Source organism: Lactuca sativa, chromosome 1 (assembly GCF_002870075.4).
Source record: "Lactuca sativa cultivar Salinas chromosome 1, Lsat_Salinas_v11, whole genome shotgun sequence".
Lineage (NCBI taxonomy): Eukaryota > Viridiplantae > Streptophyta > Magnoliopsida > Asterales > Asteraceae > Lactuca > Lactuca sativa.
Window position 1 is genome coordinate 38,727,204 of NC_056623.2, and position 18,627 is coordinate 38,745,830.

The 18,627-nt window shown below is 38.2% G+C and overlaps 1 protein-coding gene across 1 annotated transcript; it reads right to left on the reverse strand.

Annotated features, from left to right (window-relative positions):
• Positions 1–5,366: 5,366 nt before the first annotated feature.
• LOC122194937 (secreted RxLR effector protein 161-like) lies at positions 5,367–5,987 on the reverse strand. The gene has a single exon (XM_042896325.1). The coding sequence runs from the start codon at positions 5,985–5,987 to the stop codon at positions 5,367–5,369; it is 621 nt and encodes a 206-aa protein (XP_042752259.1).
• Between the last annotated feature and the right edge of the window lie 12,640 nt (positions 5,988–18,627).

Below are 18,627 nucleotides of genomic sequence, written 5' to 3' on the forward strand. Positions count from 1 at the left end.
ATCCTAAGGGTCGTCTCCTACATCATATTTACCTCTCATCTCCTTACATCGCATTTCCTTATATGTTTGTTCCTAAGGACTCTCCCTAAGGATCATCGCCTACATCTCATAGACAGTATTGATTCAGAGATTACTCCCTCATTACGTGCCCAAAAAGGGTTAGGGTATCATCGCATGAATACGTAGTTACAACATCGCCTGAACTCGTAATTCATAGTAAGGGGTTAGAGTATCATTGCATGAATACGTAGGTACAACATCGCCTGAACTCGTAATTCATAGTAAGGGGTTAGAGTATCATCGCATTAAAACGTAGTTACAACATCGCCTGAACTCGTATTTCATCACCTGCAGGTTATGAGTCTGCTGGTGTTTCCACGGGGTTGTCTCTAATAGTCTGTGGTCACCATCTATACTCTGGTAGATGACTACATCTCTAAATTGTCGGACAAGGTTATAGTATCTTTCATCCTACATCACCGCTTCATCATCACCTATCTATCCTCACCTAATTATCATCACCTATCTCTCATCATTTTATTTCATCACACATCAACTATTTCATCTACCCATGTTTTATCCCAACATATTTGTAGATATAAAATAAATATATATTTAAATCATTTAAAACATGTATAAAATCATTCATCCATCATAAACAATAAGTATTCAGATAATATGCACACATAGCATGTAATTTATATAAAATACTTCATATCTATGTGTAAGATGAAAGGGACCATGCACTCACTTGATAAGGTGGTGACTCGGTACTCGGACAGCGCTTCGTTTACTTTAAAATCATTTCCTTCGACAAAACCTAGTATTTAGATTTTAGTCTAATATTTACCGTGACTAATTATTAGTCTTATTATTATTATATAAGCGTTTAAACAATACTTTCCAACCACTATGTACAGACAGGGGCCAGACATAAAACACCGGAGGGCATGACCATTTTGGCATATAGCACTTCTGAAATCCAACAACCATATCCGGCGCTTTAAACCAGATTCCCCGTACCGCGAGTAGTTAAAAATATATATTAACGACACTTATATAATAATAACTCAAATATTTATTATAAGTTCATAATAACAATACTAATTTTAAATAGAAGCTATATTAAAATAGGGTAAACATAACTTACTTACAAGGGGTCTTAGCTAGGAGTCGGGCTCTGCAGGGGCAGAACTTCGTCACTGAATCTTTCTAAGAAATATTCGTACAGCGCTTCAGTGCTCACCTTACTATACTAAAAACTACAGAAAGAGAAGTCGAATCACGAGGGACCGAAATGCTCGGGGATAAGGAGAGAAAGACTCTTGAATCAAGAGAATGGTGCAAGAAACATGAGAGCCCGAGGCTCTTATTTATACTAATTGAATTTTCAAAAACTACTCTCGATAATTACATAATGACATTTTAGTTATATAAACAACTAAACACCCCTCTATAATACTATTTTAAATAGATTTAATGATATTTGTACTAAACTAATGTCGAAAGAACTCAACATTAGTCTTATAATGACCGCATTGTCGATACCTTTCTAATGATATATATATATATATATATATATATATATATATATATATATATATATATATATATATATATATATATGTGTGTGTGTGTGTGTGTGTATGTATATATGATTTATACTTTATTTTAATACGTAAATATGCTATTATAATTTGTAACTAGGTCATACGAACTCCGTTTTTGACGTTCTTTATATCCACGCGTAGGTGGAGACGTACTCTACAACTTTCGTTTAAACTCTGTCAGCTAATTTTGACTTTATTTTTAAAGTTATATTTTTAACAGACCGGGATAGGAAAAGTCCGTTAAAAATTCATAACTTCTTCATCCGACGTCTGGTTCGTCTGTCTTTTTACCGTTGTGCTACTATTAAAAAGATATTCAATGCTCATTTAGGTTGTGTTGGCCAAAAATCGATCGATCTAAAATTCGAATTTCGAGTTATGAACTGCTATGCCAAATCTTAGAAAAATCATAACTTCCTCACACGAAGTCAGATTTTGGCGTTCTTTTTATGCATTCTCTCGGTTTAACCTATGTTACGACTTTCGTTTAGATCACTAAGGCTAAAAAGTCCTCCATTGTAAATTTACTATTTACGTATCCCGGTGTCGTGCCGGTTTTGCCGTAAAACTTCGACGGACCATAATTTTTTCGTTATAACTCGGATTTCAACGTTCTTTATATGTACGAAACCCTTTATACGTATTCTACAACTTGGTTAAGATTATTTATTCTAAATAATATTTTGTCAAAATTTCATTTTCGGCCCCTGTTATCTCTAAATTGACTAGCCCGGATCTACGGGCGTTACATGGTGTCACCACAACTATTTTATCGTGTAGCTTCCACGACGTGGAGGTCAGTCGGGGCTAACTTTGACCGTTGACTTTTTGTCAAACTATGAGAGATGTTGAGCTATAGTTTGAGGTTTAGCTTGTGATTGGTTTAGGAGGTTCTTGTAGCTGATTTTGTGGGACTTTGAGTAGTAGATTTCATCTCTTCGTTCATATGATTCTTCTCATTGTATCACCTATATCATAGTGTGTGCATGCCATACCAGATGTGTTTATTTGTTGATTATTGTTATGTGTATCTGAGTTGTTGATAACTTTAGGATTGCTGATAGTCCGCAGGGTTGCTGATAATTCATAGGGCTACTGTGAGACTACAAGAATGTTGATAACCCATGATTGTTTACATTGTTGTGTTATATGTGATATTTAGGACTGTTGATAGTCCTAGGGTTGCTAATAACCCATAGCTGATTATTATGGTATGCGGTATGCATTATTTTGGGGAACTTATTAAGTTTTGTTCTTACAGTTGTGGATTAAATGTTTTTAGGAGATACTTATCGGATTGTGAAAGCAGGTTTTTACACATACATCAACAGTTCTATGATTTGAGATTTCGCATTGTCTTCCTTACAACTCTGATTTTGAATTATGGTTTATGAGCAATTAGTTTGACTTGAATGTAACTTTATAAAAATGGGTGTTTGTTCTATTTTTAAAAACGAAAAATTTATTTTGAAATTGGGACGTTACAGTCCCATCTTCTGGAGTTCTATCTGCTTTCAATTTAAACTTTAACACATTTTCTGATTTCTTTCTTAATTTTATAGGTGCCTTTGGTGGTTTACTCTTTTTTTCTAACTCAACATCTTGTTTTTTTATCTGCAAAAATAAATTCCAACAACATTTTAATATATTACCATAAAAATAAAATAAAATTTTTTAAATTCGGTTTTACCTTTATCGGGCGCAATTGTAAAAGCTTCTGTAAATGGAATACAATTTCTTCATGTATAAACCCTACTTTTTTTAACAACATCCAAGCAAATTGGTTTTCAGACTAATACACATTATTTAACAATATCATAAACAAAAAAACAAATAATGATTTTTTATTCCGGAACATCATTTTGGAATTAATCTTCATATTCCAAACTATGTTCTTCGTATTCTGGAGTGATACTACCATTCCGAAATCCTTTGTAAGTTGTAATGTCTAATGTAGATTTATTTGTTGACGAAAAATGGTGTTAAACAGATTTTAAGAAAAAAAAATGTATTATTAAATACAATTAGAAGATAAGTGCCCAACAAACAAATAGATTATTATTGGTTGTTATTTTCTAATATTAATCTGTACAAAGAACATTAATTTTAATACATGTTTTATAAAAAAAAATCAATTTAGTAACATAAATAATAAAAACACCAAGTTCATTCATATGATGCAACAAGTGGTTCCACTAAGATGTGTAGTAAATTAATCATATGGACTGTGCGCCCCACCACACTGTGGGATACTTTCATTTTCATTCATACATACAATACATTCTGCCCCCATGGAGTACCCATGCTTCTCCTGCCAAATATGTTTGACAAATATATTTGTACCCATGTCCCCAATATGCTATATGTTTCAAACTCCTTTAACTTTTAGTTATAATTTTATTAGTTATGTTAATTGGCCAAATGGTTTAAAATATTTGATATCTGAAAAACACTAATTATATCATATACAAGTTTATTGATTATTTAGGTCAAAATGAGCAAGAGACCAACACATGTAATCCCAAACACTTTTTTGGCCCATTTTGAAAAAGAAAAAGCAAAACCAGCCACTAGTCTTAACTCCTAAGGTTTTTTTTTTTTTTTTCTAGTTTCTTTTTTCATAAAATTAGTCAACGATTAAGTCGATTACCTTAGAGACCATGGATTTTGCAAGCCGCTGCAAAATATGTTACACAACATTGCAAAATAATCAAAACAATATCGTTTTGCTATTTCACATTGACACCAAACAATATTGCGAAATGGTCAAACAATGTTGTTTTGCCATTTTACAAAATAAAACAACATTGTTTTTTCATTTTGTAGGGATACTGAGAAATGTGGGATAATCTTGCGTTCTTGGCCATATTTAGTTAATTTTTTACTTAAAAACATTTATACATGTATGGAAGGTAGAAAACTAGAAATTGGGCCGGAAGGAGTAGATGTTATGGAAGAAGTTGAATTGGTGGTAGTAGGTGAAGGTGGACGGAAGATAGATTATTAAGATATACATCCGTCAATAGTTATTCCACACGTCTTAAGTGAATGCACCATTATGATTTATCAACATTTCACATGTATGTATGGATTATCCAAAACAACTTTTACAACGAACTATATACACAAAATATAGCACGACAATACTGTTCGCATTTAGTTAGCGATTCACGTTAAGTTTGGGAATATGAATGATTGCATGGGAGACACTCACTATCAGAAATATATACAACAAACTATATGCATTTAGTTAGAAAATTGCATTGAGTTGGATATATGAATTGTGTCCAGGGAAACACTCATGTTCATAAATATATACCTAGCAAATGTTGCGATAGGTTTGTGCTTAAATTCATCACGAAAGTTATTGCCATTGAACATTTGATGATGCCTAGCCCATAAGAAATGGTAAAATCCAAAGACATCATTGTGGCGAAACTGCACCCCACTCCCTCAAGCCTAAGAAATGGTAAAATCCAAAGACATCATTCAAGTCAAGAATGTATAACACAAACAATTAATCAAACTATCTCTTTGATTAAATGAGAAAATAACTCAAAACTCAATTTGTGAATACAATCTCTTACCTTACACAGCTAAACAAGATGTATATATATTCTAATCTACCGACTTGTAATTAGATCACAATTAGGCAACTAGAAACTGACTTGAACATAGTTTCCTAAAAACTAAGTTGCTTTTGCTTGGTCTTCAAGTCCTACTCGACTTAAGATTCCAACAATCACCTCAGAATCTCTAAGTTCTTCTAGAGAATTCTTCAACTCCGATCAAGTTCCGCATTTCCTTGAACTTGGTTCGAACTAGTGGTTTCGTAAGAATACCCGCCCTTTGTTCTTCACTGGGAATGTACTCCACCTTCACTTGTTCGTTTTCAACACAATTACGAATGAAGTGAAACCTCGTGTGAATGTGTTTACTTCTTCCATAAAAAACGGGATTCTTCGTTCGTTGGATAGCCGAGTTGTTATCAACTTTAAGAATCACTTTCTCTTGCGCTTTGTTCATGATTTCTCCAAACAAATCTTGAAGCCATATTGCTTGACATGCGGTCGCCGTGGCTGCCATGAATTCTACCTCGCAAGATGATAAAACAACAGTATCTTGCTTTTGCGAACACCATGAAATTGGAGATGACCCGTAGTAGAAAATGTGACCGGTTGTGCTTTTTCCGTCATCCGGGTCAACATTGTGACTACTATCACTATAACCAATAAGTCGCCTTTGTCCCATCCTCTCGTACTTAATTATGTATCCTGTTGTTCCTCGTAAGTACCTTAAAATGTGTTTGATTGCAGCACCATGTGATTCTCTTGGACTTTGCATGTATTGGCTAATAACTCCTACCGCATATGCCATATCGGGTCTTGTTTGCAAGAGATATCTAAGGCATCCTACCACCTTTCAATATTGTGTCGGGTCGATTTCAGGTTCATCTTCGGCCTTTGACAATTTATTTCCCAATTCCATTGGAATGTGAGTCGGATTGCAATCATGTAAACTGGCTTCTTTTAGAATGCGTTGAGCATATGCTTCTTGGTTTATAGTAATCCCCGATCCCTTTTGCTTAACTTAAATGCCAAGGTAATAAGTCAATCTTCCAAGATCCGACATCTCAAAGTTCTTGGACATCTCTAATTTGAACCTCTTGATCATGCTCAAATTTATACCTGTGACAAATAAATCATCAACATAAATTTCTAAATTAGCAAGTTAGATCCTTCACTTTTCCGGTATATCGATGGTTCTTTCATGCACTTTTGAAATTTCATACTCTTCAAAATCTCATCAAGCTTCGTGTTCCATGCTCGAGGTGCTTGTCTTAGACCATATAGTGCTTTCGTAAGGCGATATACTTTATGCTCGTTGACTTTCTTTATATAGCCTTCCGGTTGCGATACGTAAACAGTTTCCTTTAATTCTCCATGTAAGAATGCCGTTTTAACATCTAAGTGGTGAAGCTCCCACCCATGAGTAACAGCTAAGGCTATAAGAAACCGGATAGTTTCGATTCGAGCTACCGGGGCAAATGCTTCTTGAAAATCAATACCAGGTTGTTGCACGTAACCTTTAGCAACCAACCTTGCCTTGTATTTATTAATGGTTTCGTTTGTATTTTTCTTCAATTTGAACACCCACTTGAGTCCAATTGGCTTCACCCATTGGCTGGCTTGTTCACAAGAGTCCAAGTATTATTTTTGTTTATCGAATTGATTTCCGCATCCATGGCCTTGACCCATTCTGGTTCTTTCTTCGCTTCTTCAACCGATACTGGCTCATCATTAGTTGTTAGAAGGAGTTCTTCGAGATTATCAAGATCAAGCTCATAATCTTGAAATCGTCTTGGAGGTACTCTTGTTCTTGAGGGTCTTTGATTTGCAGCTCCTTGTTGAACATTATAATTTACCAGACTTGGTTGTTCATTATCTTGTACTTCCGCTCCGTCTCCCATCTCATGATCCAATTCAATCGGTTCAATTGGGTCATTGTTTACATCGTTTCCTTGGTTTTTGTTCGCCTCGTCTCTCGAATAGTCCCATGGTATTATGAATGAGCCCAGTTCTTCATTGTTGGTTCCTACTTCTTTAGTCCAATCCCACCCTTTGGTTTCATCAAAAATAACATCTCAACTCACGATTATTTTTTGTGTCACCGGGTTAAATAATTGATAAAATTTTGTACCCGGTTCGGAACCAACATGTACTGGTGATCTTGATCTTGTATCCAACTTCTTTAGATTCACCGGTTCGACTTTTTCATGTGCTAAACACTCAAATATACGAACATTCTCTAAATTCGGTTTTCTTTTATATAACTTTTCGTATGGAGTTGTATCACCAAGGATTCTTGTCTAAACGCGGTTGATTAGATTTGTAGAGTGATTTACCGCTTCTCCCCATAAGTAGTTTGGAACATGCATTGCCTTCATTATACTTCATGTCATGTCCATAAGTGTTCGGTTTCTTTGTTCGACAATACCGTTTTGTTGTGGAGAGTATGGGGCGGTAAGGTGGCATTTGACTCCGTTTTGTTCACAAAAAAGAATTAAACTCGAGAGAAGTAAACTCACCTCCTGGATCACTTCTAAACACATTCAAAGGCTTTCCAATTTCATTCTCCACCAAAGCTTTGAATTTTTTGAAGTGTGTAAACGCCTCACTCTTTTTCTTTCATGAGATAAATCCACATAAATCGTGTGACAACCCAAAAGTTTCCATTCTGTTCAACCATTCACTTCAATATGAGTTAAAACTATTTCTGCTAACTTTCAATGTTTTTTGGAATAAGTTTGAGTGGTTTAAAGTTAGTGCTTCAAGAGATATCAGGAGAGTGGATACCCTAGGGTGTACTATGTAGCAAAACATGCCCAAAACTTCAAGAGTTTTGAGTTTACGGTCCAAAATGGTATTAGGACCATAAACCCAAAAGACTATATAAGTGTGACTTAGTTATTTTAATCACCTTTTCACAATTCCAAAGACTAAAGCCATTTCTCTCTCAAGTAGCATCGCGTTTTTCTTCAAGATCTTCAACTAGTAAGTGTTTCTAGCCTTAGTATGTTAAGATCAAGTGTTAAACTCCATGAAATCATCAAAATACCTCAAGAACAAGGTGTTCACGGCCCAAAAATCTTTTTGGACCGTGAACACTAAAAATGGGGCTTAAATGTGCCCTTTGTCCCTTTAGACCTTTGAAACAAGCATATAAACAACTCTTAACATGTTTAAACCATAAGAGCCTCAAGAAAACACCCAAATATCACAAGGATAAGGTGTTTACGGTCCAACAATCTCCTTGTACCGTAAACCCTAATAAGGATGCTAAAAGTGTGCCACAGTGACTTAAACTCTTGCCAAACACTAGAAGCAAACATGGAACATTCCTTGGATGTGTTTAGCACATGAAAACCACAAAAATGTCCCATATATATGTGTTTACGGTTTGGGGATCTCCCAAAACCGTAAACACCTCTTAGACATGTTTTGATGCCCCAAACTCATTCCTTAAGCTTAGAAACTGGCCTAGACCTTTACCTAGAAGTGTTTAGGACTTGAAAACTTCATTTGACCATAAACCATTTGAGTTTACTACCGTAAACTCAAAGTCATATGGTCCAAAAACCGTAAACCCTATAAAAGGGGTGATATGTTTCCCTAATCACTTCCTAAGGCTAAAACTTGAAGTTAGGATGCTTCAAAAGGACTTCTAGGACTTCAAACCCCCATATGGTCAAAGTACCATGAGTTTACGACCGTAAACTCATGGGTTTACCACCGTAAACTCAAATGGAGTTGGTTCCAAAACCATAAACACCATTTAGTGCCATTTCACTTCCCTTTGTTGAATCACATGTGATTCCAACACCTAGCCAAGGTGTTTCCTAGTCCCGAAAGGTGTTATCTTTCATATAGTTATTTATAAACACTATATTCATGTCAATATGTGTCCTTATATGTCATTTAGGACTTATTGTGTCTCGGGACTTCATTCGTGGAACTTCTCATCCGTATGCGCATACCCGTTTGAATCACCCACATCAAGTGAGTTCATACCCCGTAATGAATCTTTTAAACTATTTTAATTGTTTTAAGGGGGGATACAAGTTGAACACAATGATAATTGTGTAAATGTTTGTTATAAACATCCTTCAAAATTTTACTTATGTCATTTATAAGTCGTCTTTACATTTCAAAACTCTTCTAAAGGTTGTGTTACTTTATAGTTGTACAGAACTCCGTTTTTAAAGTATAAGCATAACTTGGTAGACAAATGAGTCTTTTCATCATCAGTATAGTTAGAACATTAGTAAACTATTATAGGTATAGTTTAGGAGAATACTATTCATTATTTCTAGTACAAAGAAGCACACAAAGAAACAATACCATAACATTACAAACAGTGAAGAGAATCAAACAACACCAGAACAGAACATAACAAACAAGTTAATTTGCTATAGCATGACAATACGCAGACAGGATCTAATTATACCAATGAATCGCTAACGCATTAGTGATAGTTATATTGGGTATACATGATCATATAACTTTAATGTGAATTACACGGCTTGCATGGATTTGCTAGGGTCTCGTTGGGTTCCCTCAATCTCCTTACATGAGAATGTTTAGTAGGGGTTCTAGCTTTCACATTATGACCGTAATAAAACAAATATGTTTTTAGGTTAATAGTACCTTCGCATGTCATTATAAATGACATCAGGGTACTCACTTCTCCCATTACTTTCATAAAGTGTCGGTAACACTTGAAGGTTAATCTATTTTCTATTCGAGATAGTTATAAACTAGGGAGAATAATCTTTACATATGACAAAGGAACAGTCGAGTCTTGGTAGAAGACTACTTTCAAAAAAGTAGAGTCTTGGTAGAAGACTACTTTGAAAACAGTCAAGTCTTGGTCGAAGGCTACTTTTAAAAGTTAGGACCATGATGCTAACTTTATGATTCCTTAATGTATACACTGTGACATCCCCAAAATCACAGCCACAAAAGACTATTTTTGTTTATGCTTTATAAAAATCAGTGTACTTCATTTAATAAAAATGTTGCGGAATTTGTTCCCAGAAAAACATGGTAAATACGTTATTAAAACATTTTCGAAGAAACGTATTTATTTCATTTTAAAACGTTTGGGATGTCATCGTTAATACATAAACATAAGCATAAACAGAACTTACATTTGTTTACACTAGTGATCTACATCTCTTTAAATCTCTCAGTGTAAAGTGACTTCATATCAACACCTGTGATATAAATAAACTGAGTGGGTCAGGTTGGGAAACCTGGTGAGTACATAGGGTTTTCAACCCACAATAATATATGGTGAGTACATAGGGTTTTCAACCCACAATAATATAAATATTATGTTAAACAATCAAACAATCCACCCAATTACCCATCCCCATTATCTTCTTTACTCTTAAGGATTTAACCTAAGAGTCATCTATCCTGCATTCGTTTATTCCGAAGTCCCTTACTTCCAGGGTTATAGGACTGGCACTAAATCCATAGCTGCCAATGTTCGTTCGTAAAGCACTAATTCCATAGCTGCTATAGTCTACTCATCGGGTACTAAATCCATAGCTACCAGTGTTCATCTAATAGGTACTAAGTCCATAGCTACCAATTCCTAACATGTACTAAATCCATAGCTACCAGCGTCCAACTAATAGGTACTAAGTCCATAGCTACCAATTCCTAACAGGTACTAAATCCATAGCTACCAGCGTCTAACAGGTACTAAGTCCATAGCTACCGGTGTTCGTCCCATAGGCACTAAGTCTATAGCTGCCAATGTATACTCACATCATCTTCTATCTCTCATCATTCATCTACCCATCTCATACCCAACATATTTGTATATATAAAATACGTATACAGTTTAAATCCTTGAAAACATGTATAAAACGTTCATCCAGCATAGACAGCAAGTATTCAGATAATATGCACACATAGCACGTAGTTTATATAAAATACTTCATATCTATGTGTAAGATGAAAGGGACTATGCACTCACTTGAAAGGTGGTGACTCAGCACTCGGACAGCGCTTCGGTACTCTCAAAACGATTTTCCTTCGATAAAACCTAGTATCAATACCACTAGGGTTTAGTCTGACGATAATCGCGACTAATTAATAGTCTAGCTATTATTATTATTATTATTATATAAGCGTTAAACAATACTTATATAACCCATAATAATAGCCCAAGTACTTATTATAAGGTCCTAATAACATTACTATATTAAAACATAAGCTAAACTAAAGATAGGTTAGGCATAGCTCACTAACAGCGGGTTTTCTCGAAAACCGGGCTTCGCTGGAGCAGCGTTCCCAAACCGAAAGACCCCTTTTCTGTTGGATTAGGTGTCTAAGCCCATAACTATAATTGGTATGTACTTGAATTGATAGCAGCACAGTCCTTTTGGGTTGCCCTCAAACCTAGCAACCAGACAAGGAAATTATGAAATGAGAGATATTAATTTATTATAAGATTAATAAATTAATATAAATGAATTTATTAATATGTTAAAAGATTAATATATTAATAAGAAATCATTTTGTTTAATTAATTGTTAGCTAGAAATTAATTATAATTAATTTTGGGGTTAAAAGAATTGATTATAAGGTGCAGGGACTAGTTTGCAATTATCTAATAGTTGAGTGGAAGGCTCTAGAACCCCCTTGGATAAGGGTGGACGAAATCTTTAGGGGAAACCCTAATAATTTCGTCCATAGGGGCTTGGATAAGGCCCTTGGGTTTGCTTAGGCCCTAAGCAAAGGATAACTAAGGTTTCCCCTAAACCCTAGATCCCTCAGCTATATAAGGAGCCTCCTGGTTCATGTTTTGGTCACTCTTTTCTTTTGAAGAAACCCTAAGGGCCGAAATTTTGCATTCTCCCTCTCCCCTCTCTCCTCTACTTTCCTTCTTGCTAGTTTGGGTGTGATTCCATTAGAGGCATTACACTTGTGGTGCTAAGCTTCCAAGAAGATCAAGATCAAGATCAAGGGAATTATCAATTGTTTACTATAACAATTGAAAGGTATGTAATTACTAAACCCTAGTTTGTAAATTTCGATTATAGCCTCTCTCCTCTAGGGTTCTTGTTTTGCAATTCAAAGTTGTATGTTCAATCGATAAAACATAGATCCAAAGTAGGTTGCATGTGAACTTAGGAATTGTTTTCTAGTCTATTTATTTTACCTAAAACCCATCATTTTCTTGGGACTCCAGGAGCCTCGTGCTTCCTTCGGGTGCTAGGGGGTTTACCTAGGCTTTTAGGGGGTTTGGGGGGTTAGAGAGAGAGTTTAGAGAGAGAAAGAAGTGGGAAAAGGTGTGAGAAATGAGGGTGCCCCGGCTCCCTTTTTATAGGCTGGAAAAGCCTCAAACTCGTCGAGTTCCAGGCCAGGTGTCACCATTTGGTGGCTAGCCTTGGGGAGGAAGCAACGGCCAGGATTGCGCCACGTCACCCAATTTCGCACAGCAGCCTCCCGACTTAGAAAAATCATAACTCTCGCATACGAGCTCCGTTTGTGACGTTCTTTTTTTCCACGCGTAGGTAAAAACAAGATCTACAACTTTCATTTAGACTCCGTTGGCTAGTTCTTGACCGATCTTAAATTTAACAGTAGAAGGAGATTAGACTGCTAAATGACCGCGAAGAATTTGTAAATCCTTCATACGGACTCCGTTTTCGTCTGTCTTTTTACCGTTGAGTTCCTATTAATGAGATATTCAACTCTCATTTAAGTCGCGTAAGCCAAAAACCGCTCGAACTAAAATTCGAGTTTCGGGCTGTACACTGTTAAGCCGAATCTTAGAAAAATCATAACTTCCTCATACGAAGTCAGATTTGGGCGTTCTTTTTATCGACGCACTTAGTTTAACATATTCTACAACTTTCGTTTAGATTGCTAAGGATAAATCTCGCTCTATCGTAAATTCACTATTTACGCTTCCCGGTGCCATGTCGGTTTTGCCGTAAAACTTCGACGGGCCATAACTTCTTCGTTATAACTCGGATTTCGGCGTTCTTTATATGTACGGAAACCTTGAGACACATTCCACAACTTGGTTAAGATTATTTATTCTAAATAATCTTTTGTCGAAAATTCGTTTTCGACCCCTATTTCCTCTAAATTGACTAGCCTGGATTTGCGGGCGTTACATACACTATAGGATACATATATGCTAAGTAGATTCCGACAGCTAATAGGATGTGTGTTCTTCGTTGTACGTCCTGTTCCCGTTGGATGTGGGCTTACACCGAGGTCACCCAATCTATTATCTACCTGAATCTATATATATATATATATATATATATATATATATATATATATATATATATATATATATATATATATTTATGCTTAGTATACACTAAGTCATCATAAGGGTACCAGGTATGGATTAGGTCATAGGACACAGGGCCAATGCACAGTTTTTCTAGTACAAAACTTTCGTTTCAAAGTCAGTACTTTTGGTATACAAAACTAGCGATTTCCCAGTTAAGGGCTTAATCCATTTTATTAAGCCAGTACAGTTTTAAAGACTTTAAGTGAGTTAACTCTATAACACCTTAGTTTATACAACATGTTTATATATAAAACTAATATCCGACAGCTAATAGGATGTGTGCTCTTCGCTGTACGTCTTGTTCCCGTTGGATGTGGGCTTACACTGAGGTCACCCAATCTACTATCTACCCGATATCAAATTATATATAGCAGTATAAACAAAGCTATTATAAAAGTAATCACCATAGTCAATATTTTACTATAAGAAATATGGGTTTTCTTAAAAGGAACTCTCCATTAGATATAAAGGAACCATTACAAATAACTCCATGAGTAACAAGTGAATACACCACGGTTATATATGACAACGATCTAACAACCAATGGAATGTGTGCTATCCGCCTTACTTACTGTACCCCGTTGGGTTGTGAGTTGAGGGAAGATGCGCACAATCGATTGTTTATTTACTCCAAGTGTATATAACTTGTACCCACTTAGTACGCATAGAAAGGCTTGTAGTGTCATTTTACTTAACTTCCATTAAATTAGGAAATATAGGATTTTCTAGAAGAATAGGCGAACTTTTCAAAACAGAACTTACAGCTTACATCACTTCACATATACATTTTCAACAACACTTTACAGCTTACTCACATCTCTAAAATCTTATGAACTCACCAGCTTAATTGTTGATCAACTCTTTCAAATAACTTGTATTCTTAGGAGACTATTAGACAGGTGCTCGTGCTGGGACTTCGGAAGATGGAGCATTATAGATTCAAGTCTTGTTTTGTTATTTGTTTATGACTTCTATGTTTTGTGAACACATACATTGTAAACACTTTCTTTCTAAATGAAATGGTTGTTCATTACTTGCTTACCATATACATATCTCGTGATACTTGACATGACGTCCTCCACCCCCGAACGTTTCCGCCGTTCTGGTTTTGGGGTGTGACAAATCGTGAAAAACATCAATTAGTGTAAAAAATACCGATTTTGACCCTTGGTTGCCGGCGTGATCGGACCGCATAAATCATTGTGAACTAGTTCCAATGGTTGTTTTGCTTTGTATGTCGTCATAGTCGGAAATGACTTTCTTGTTTGCATGTCCACCAAGCACGATCCACACAATTGATTCTCATGATCAAATTGAGGTAACCCTTTGACTAAACCCTTATTGGACATTCTTTTCATCGACTCGAAATTGATGTGCCCAAGTCTTGCATGTCATCGCCACACATCTTCACTTAGTCTCGAATGAAGGCAAATAGGAACTCCAATTTGTAATTTTATTTTATAAAGGCGGTTTGGAGTTCTTTGTACTTTTATTAATAAGCAATTATCGGCATCGTGCATGGTTAAGTAGTTGTCTTTCATTCGAATATCACACCCGGCTTCGGTTGCTTGTCCGAGACTAATAATATTGTTCTTGAGATCCGGTATGTAGTAAATCTCCGTCATAAGCCTTTGTTGACCCCTCTTGCCTTGGAAAAGTATAGCACCTTTTCCCTTGATTTTTACACACGAATTATCTCTGAATTTAACCCTCCCGGTTATGCCTTCATCAAGTTTGGAGAAAAATGATTGATTTCCCTTCATCTCGTGTAAAACTACTGTAACAGCCCGGAATCTCAGGTATTGTTAAAATTATGTTTTTGGGGTGTTTTAAGAGGGGACTCGGCGAGTTAGAGCCTAGACTCGCCGAGTAGGATCGCAGACTTGGTCGCGGGTTCGCAACTGGACTCGACGAGTCCAGATATGGACTCGGCGAGTCTACGCTGTTTAGCGAAAACCCTAACCGTTCAGGTTTGGGACGTATAAAAGGGACTTATTGGCCGTCATTGTTCATTTTAGCCTTCTGAGAAGAACCCTAAATCGGTTGTGTGCATCTGGAGCAAGGATTATAGGCCATTGTTGATTATAGAAGAGTTGTTGTGCAAGGAAGAGAAGGGATTGGCTAAAGGAACAGCAAGGGAGTCACATTCTGAGGATTGGGGACACAGAGAATACATCATCCAGGTAAGAACTCGAGTATACTCTGCTATGTTGATGTGATTATGGAATTAGGGTTTATGGAACCCTTTTGTGAATAGATTGAATGTTACCCTAGTCCCCTAATCGATTGTAACCCTGTATTGGGACCTTTGGAGGTCCAGAATGTCCCATGTCTGTGCATTTCGGGAATTGGTGAAGGTTTTGGATTGGAATCCTTATGCCTTAGGTCAATATGTAAATTATAAGTCTTGGGGTGTATCATGAGCACCGAAATGAGGACCTTACGTGATGGATTAGTCTAGGAAGGCCAGACCTATGAATGGTCGGAGCAGTTCTGACCTTAGGATGCAGTTTGAGCGGTTGCATGGCATGGACTCGCCGAGTCCGATGAACAGACTCGGCGAGTAGCTTGAAGAATAACTGGGACTCGTCGAGTTGTTCTTCAGACTTGGCGAGTTGAGTCGGGGTGGCCCCGCGATTCTTCCAGGAGTAACTCGTCGGGTCAAGGAGGATACTCGACGAGTAGAAAGGGAATCTCAGAGAGTTGGAGGACGTCTAGACTCGCCGAGTCGCCATGGCACTCGCCGAGTCCGGTCGAGTTGACCGTTGACCGTTGACCAGAGTTGACCTAAGTCTGACTTCTTAGGGATAGTCACACTTAGAAGATATAAGTGTTAATGAGATATATGTGATGCTATAGGGAGGTTGTAGCTCGACGGATTGTGCACGAGTGATTTCAGGATTTGCTAGCTTTCAGCATTCACGAGGTGAGTCTTCTCACTATACTGTACCCGGAAGGGTTTGACTGTGTGACCGGAAGGTCAGATATGATATGTGATATGTATGTTATATGTGGTAAGTTATTTGTTATATGTGCTATGTATGTCATGGGCCGGAAGGCGATTATATTATGGGCCGGAAGGCAATATGTTATGGGCCGGAAGGCGATATGTTATGGGCCGGAAGGCAATATGTTGTGTGATGGACCGGAAGGTCGGCGTGGGTAGGACCGGAAGGTTTACCCAGCAGGGACCGAAGTCCCCTGAGACACATGGACCGGAAGGTCAGGGCCTGGAAAGGCGTATGTGCGTAAGTTGTATATTGGGGAACTCACTAAGCATTTATGCTTACAGTTGTTATGTATGTGTTTCAGGTACTAGCGAGGACCGTGGGAAGGCGCCGGCGTGATCGGTACACACTGAAGGATGTTTTTATGATCTTGGGATTTAGACAATTTGTATTTGACATAACACTTGAATTATTTATGCCTTGTTTTGTATGGAAATACTTTATTTTAAAAATGAAAAATTGGTTTGAAAATTTGCGTTGTTACAATTGGTATCAGAGCCTTGGTTTGAGGGATTCGGGTGCACCTTCGGGAGTAACTGAACTCAAACCGAGGATTTGAGGAAAACTTTTTTTAAATAAAGGCATAAACTTTTGTAAATGGTTTTGTGGTAAGCAAGAAAGAAGCAGTGTGTACGATCAGTCAGCGCCCGAACGGTAAAGATCCCCAAAATACCTTACAATATTATATGATATGAATTGTTATGCATGCTAGAAGACTAGGTATTCATGATAGGACTAGAGTGGCCTGATTTGTGATGCCTTAGTCTAGGGGAGTTTGCCGATATGAGATGCTTTGCTAGTGTGCGGGTAGATAGTGCATAACAGAAGTAGAGTACTCACTATCCGGGGTTTGGGGAGGAAGATTTGGGATGAATGTTGATGCGGTGTGGTCGGTAGTATTGGGCCCGTACTACCGAAGACACCGGGTCAGTGGAAGACCCAAGTAAGAATCCCTGGATATCGGAGACTGAGTAGGGTTGCGTTATCGAGTGCGATTATACTCGATGGAGTCTCTGATAGTTTTATGTTGTATTTCAGAGACATCATGGTTAGACCACGCCATGGAGCGAGTTCGAGCGGTGTGAGTGACGAGGAGATTCGTCAGATGATTCACGAGGAGGTAGCTGCGGCGATCCGTGCCAAGATCCCGGAGATGTTTGGGTCTATTAAGACCACCCTGATGGAGACGTTCGAGGAGCGGTACGCCGCATTGACTGAAGCTGCAGCCGCTGCAGCTACCGCAGCTGTGGCCGCTGCCAGGCCACAGGGGGGTGACTCGTTGCTGTTCCGGGAGTTCAGCAACACGAAGCCACCTGAGTTCGATGGGACGCAGGATCCGATTGTTGCGATGAGGTGGATCGCGGATATAAAGGGGTGCTTCTACACTTGTTCATGCCCGGAGCACCTGAGGGTACGGTTCGCTTTGAACCAGCTCCATCTGGGAGCGAAGGACTGGTGGAAGTTCGTGACGGCGAACTTCACTTTGGCAGAGATTACAGCAGTGACATGGGAGGGGTTTACTGCTATGTTCAGGGACGAGTACGTTCCCCCGGTGGAGAGGGAACGATTGGTTCAGGAGTTCTTAACCCTCAAGCAGGGTACTGATTCTGTTGCGGTGATCACGCGGAAGTTTCATGAGAGGGCGATGTTCTGCCCCGAGCTGGTGTCCACTGATCAGGCTCGAATGAGCCGGTACTTGGGTGTGTTGAGGAGGGATATCCGGGAGTTTGTGTCAAACTCCACCTACCATACTTTTGCTGAGCTTCAGGCGAATGCCAGGAAGCGCGAGATCGAGTTGGAGACCCAGGCCAGGGAGGAGGCCGAGTCTCAGCGGGTGGACCGGCGACCGGCTTAGTCCCAGCCGGCAGCCAAGCGGATAAAGTCCGCCGATTCGAGGACAGGAGGTTCGAAGGGCCGCACTTGCGGGAAGTGCGACAAGAGTCATGATGGGGTATGTCGATCTGGTGCTTGCTACAAGTGTGGCAAGGAGGGGCACATTGCTAGGGAGTGCCCCAAGGGGTTTACGGTTTGCTTTCATTGCAACCAGACAGGCCATAGGAAGGCCGAGTGCCCTCAGCTTCTTCAGGGATCTGCACCTACTACCAGAGCTACTGCGACTC

Coding starts and splice junctions, on each gene's coding strand:
- LOC122194937 (XM_042896325.1), bottom strand. CDS start 5,987: ATGGCATATGCGGTAGGAGTTATTAGCCAATACATGCAAAGTCCAAGA.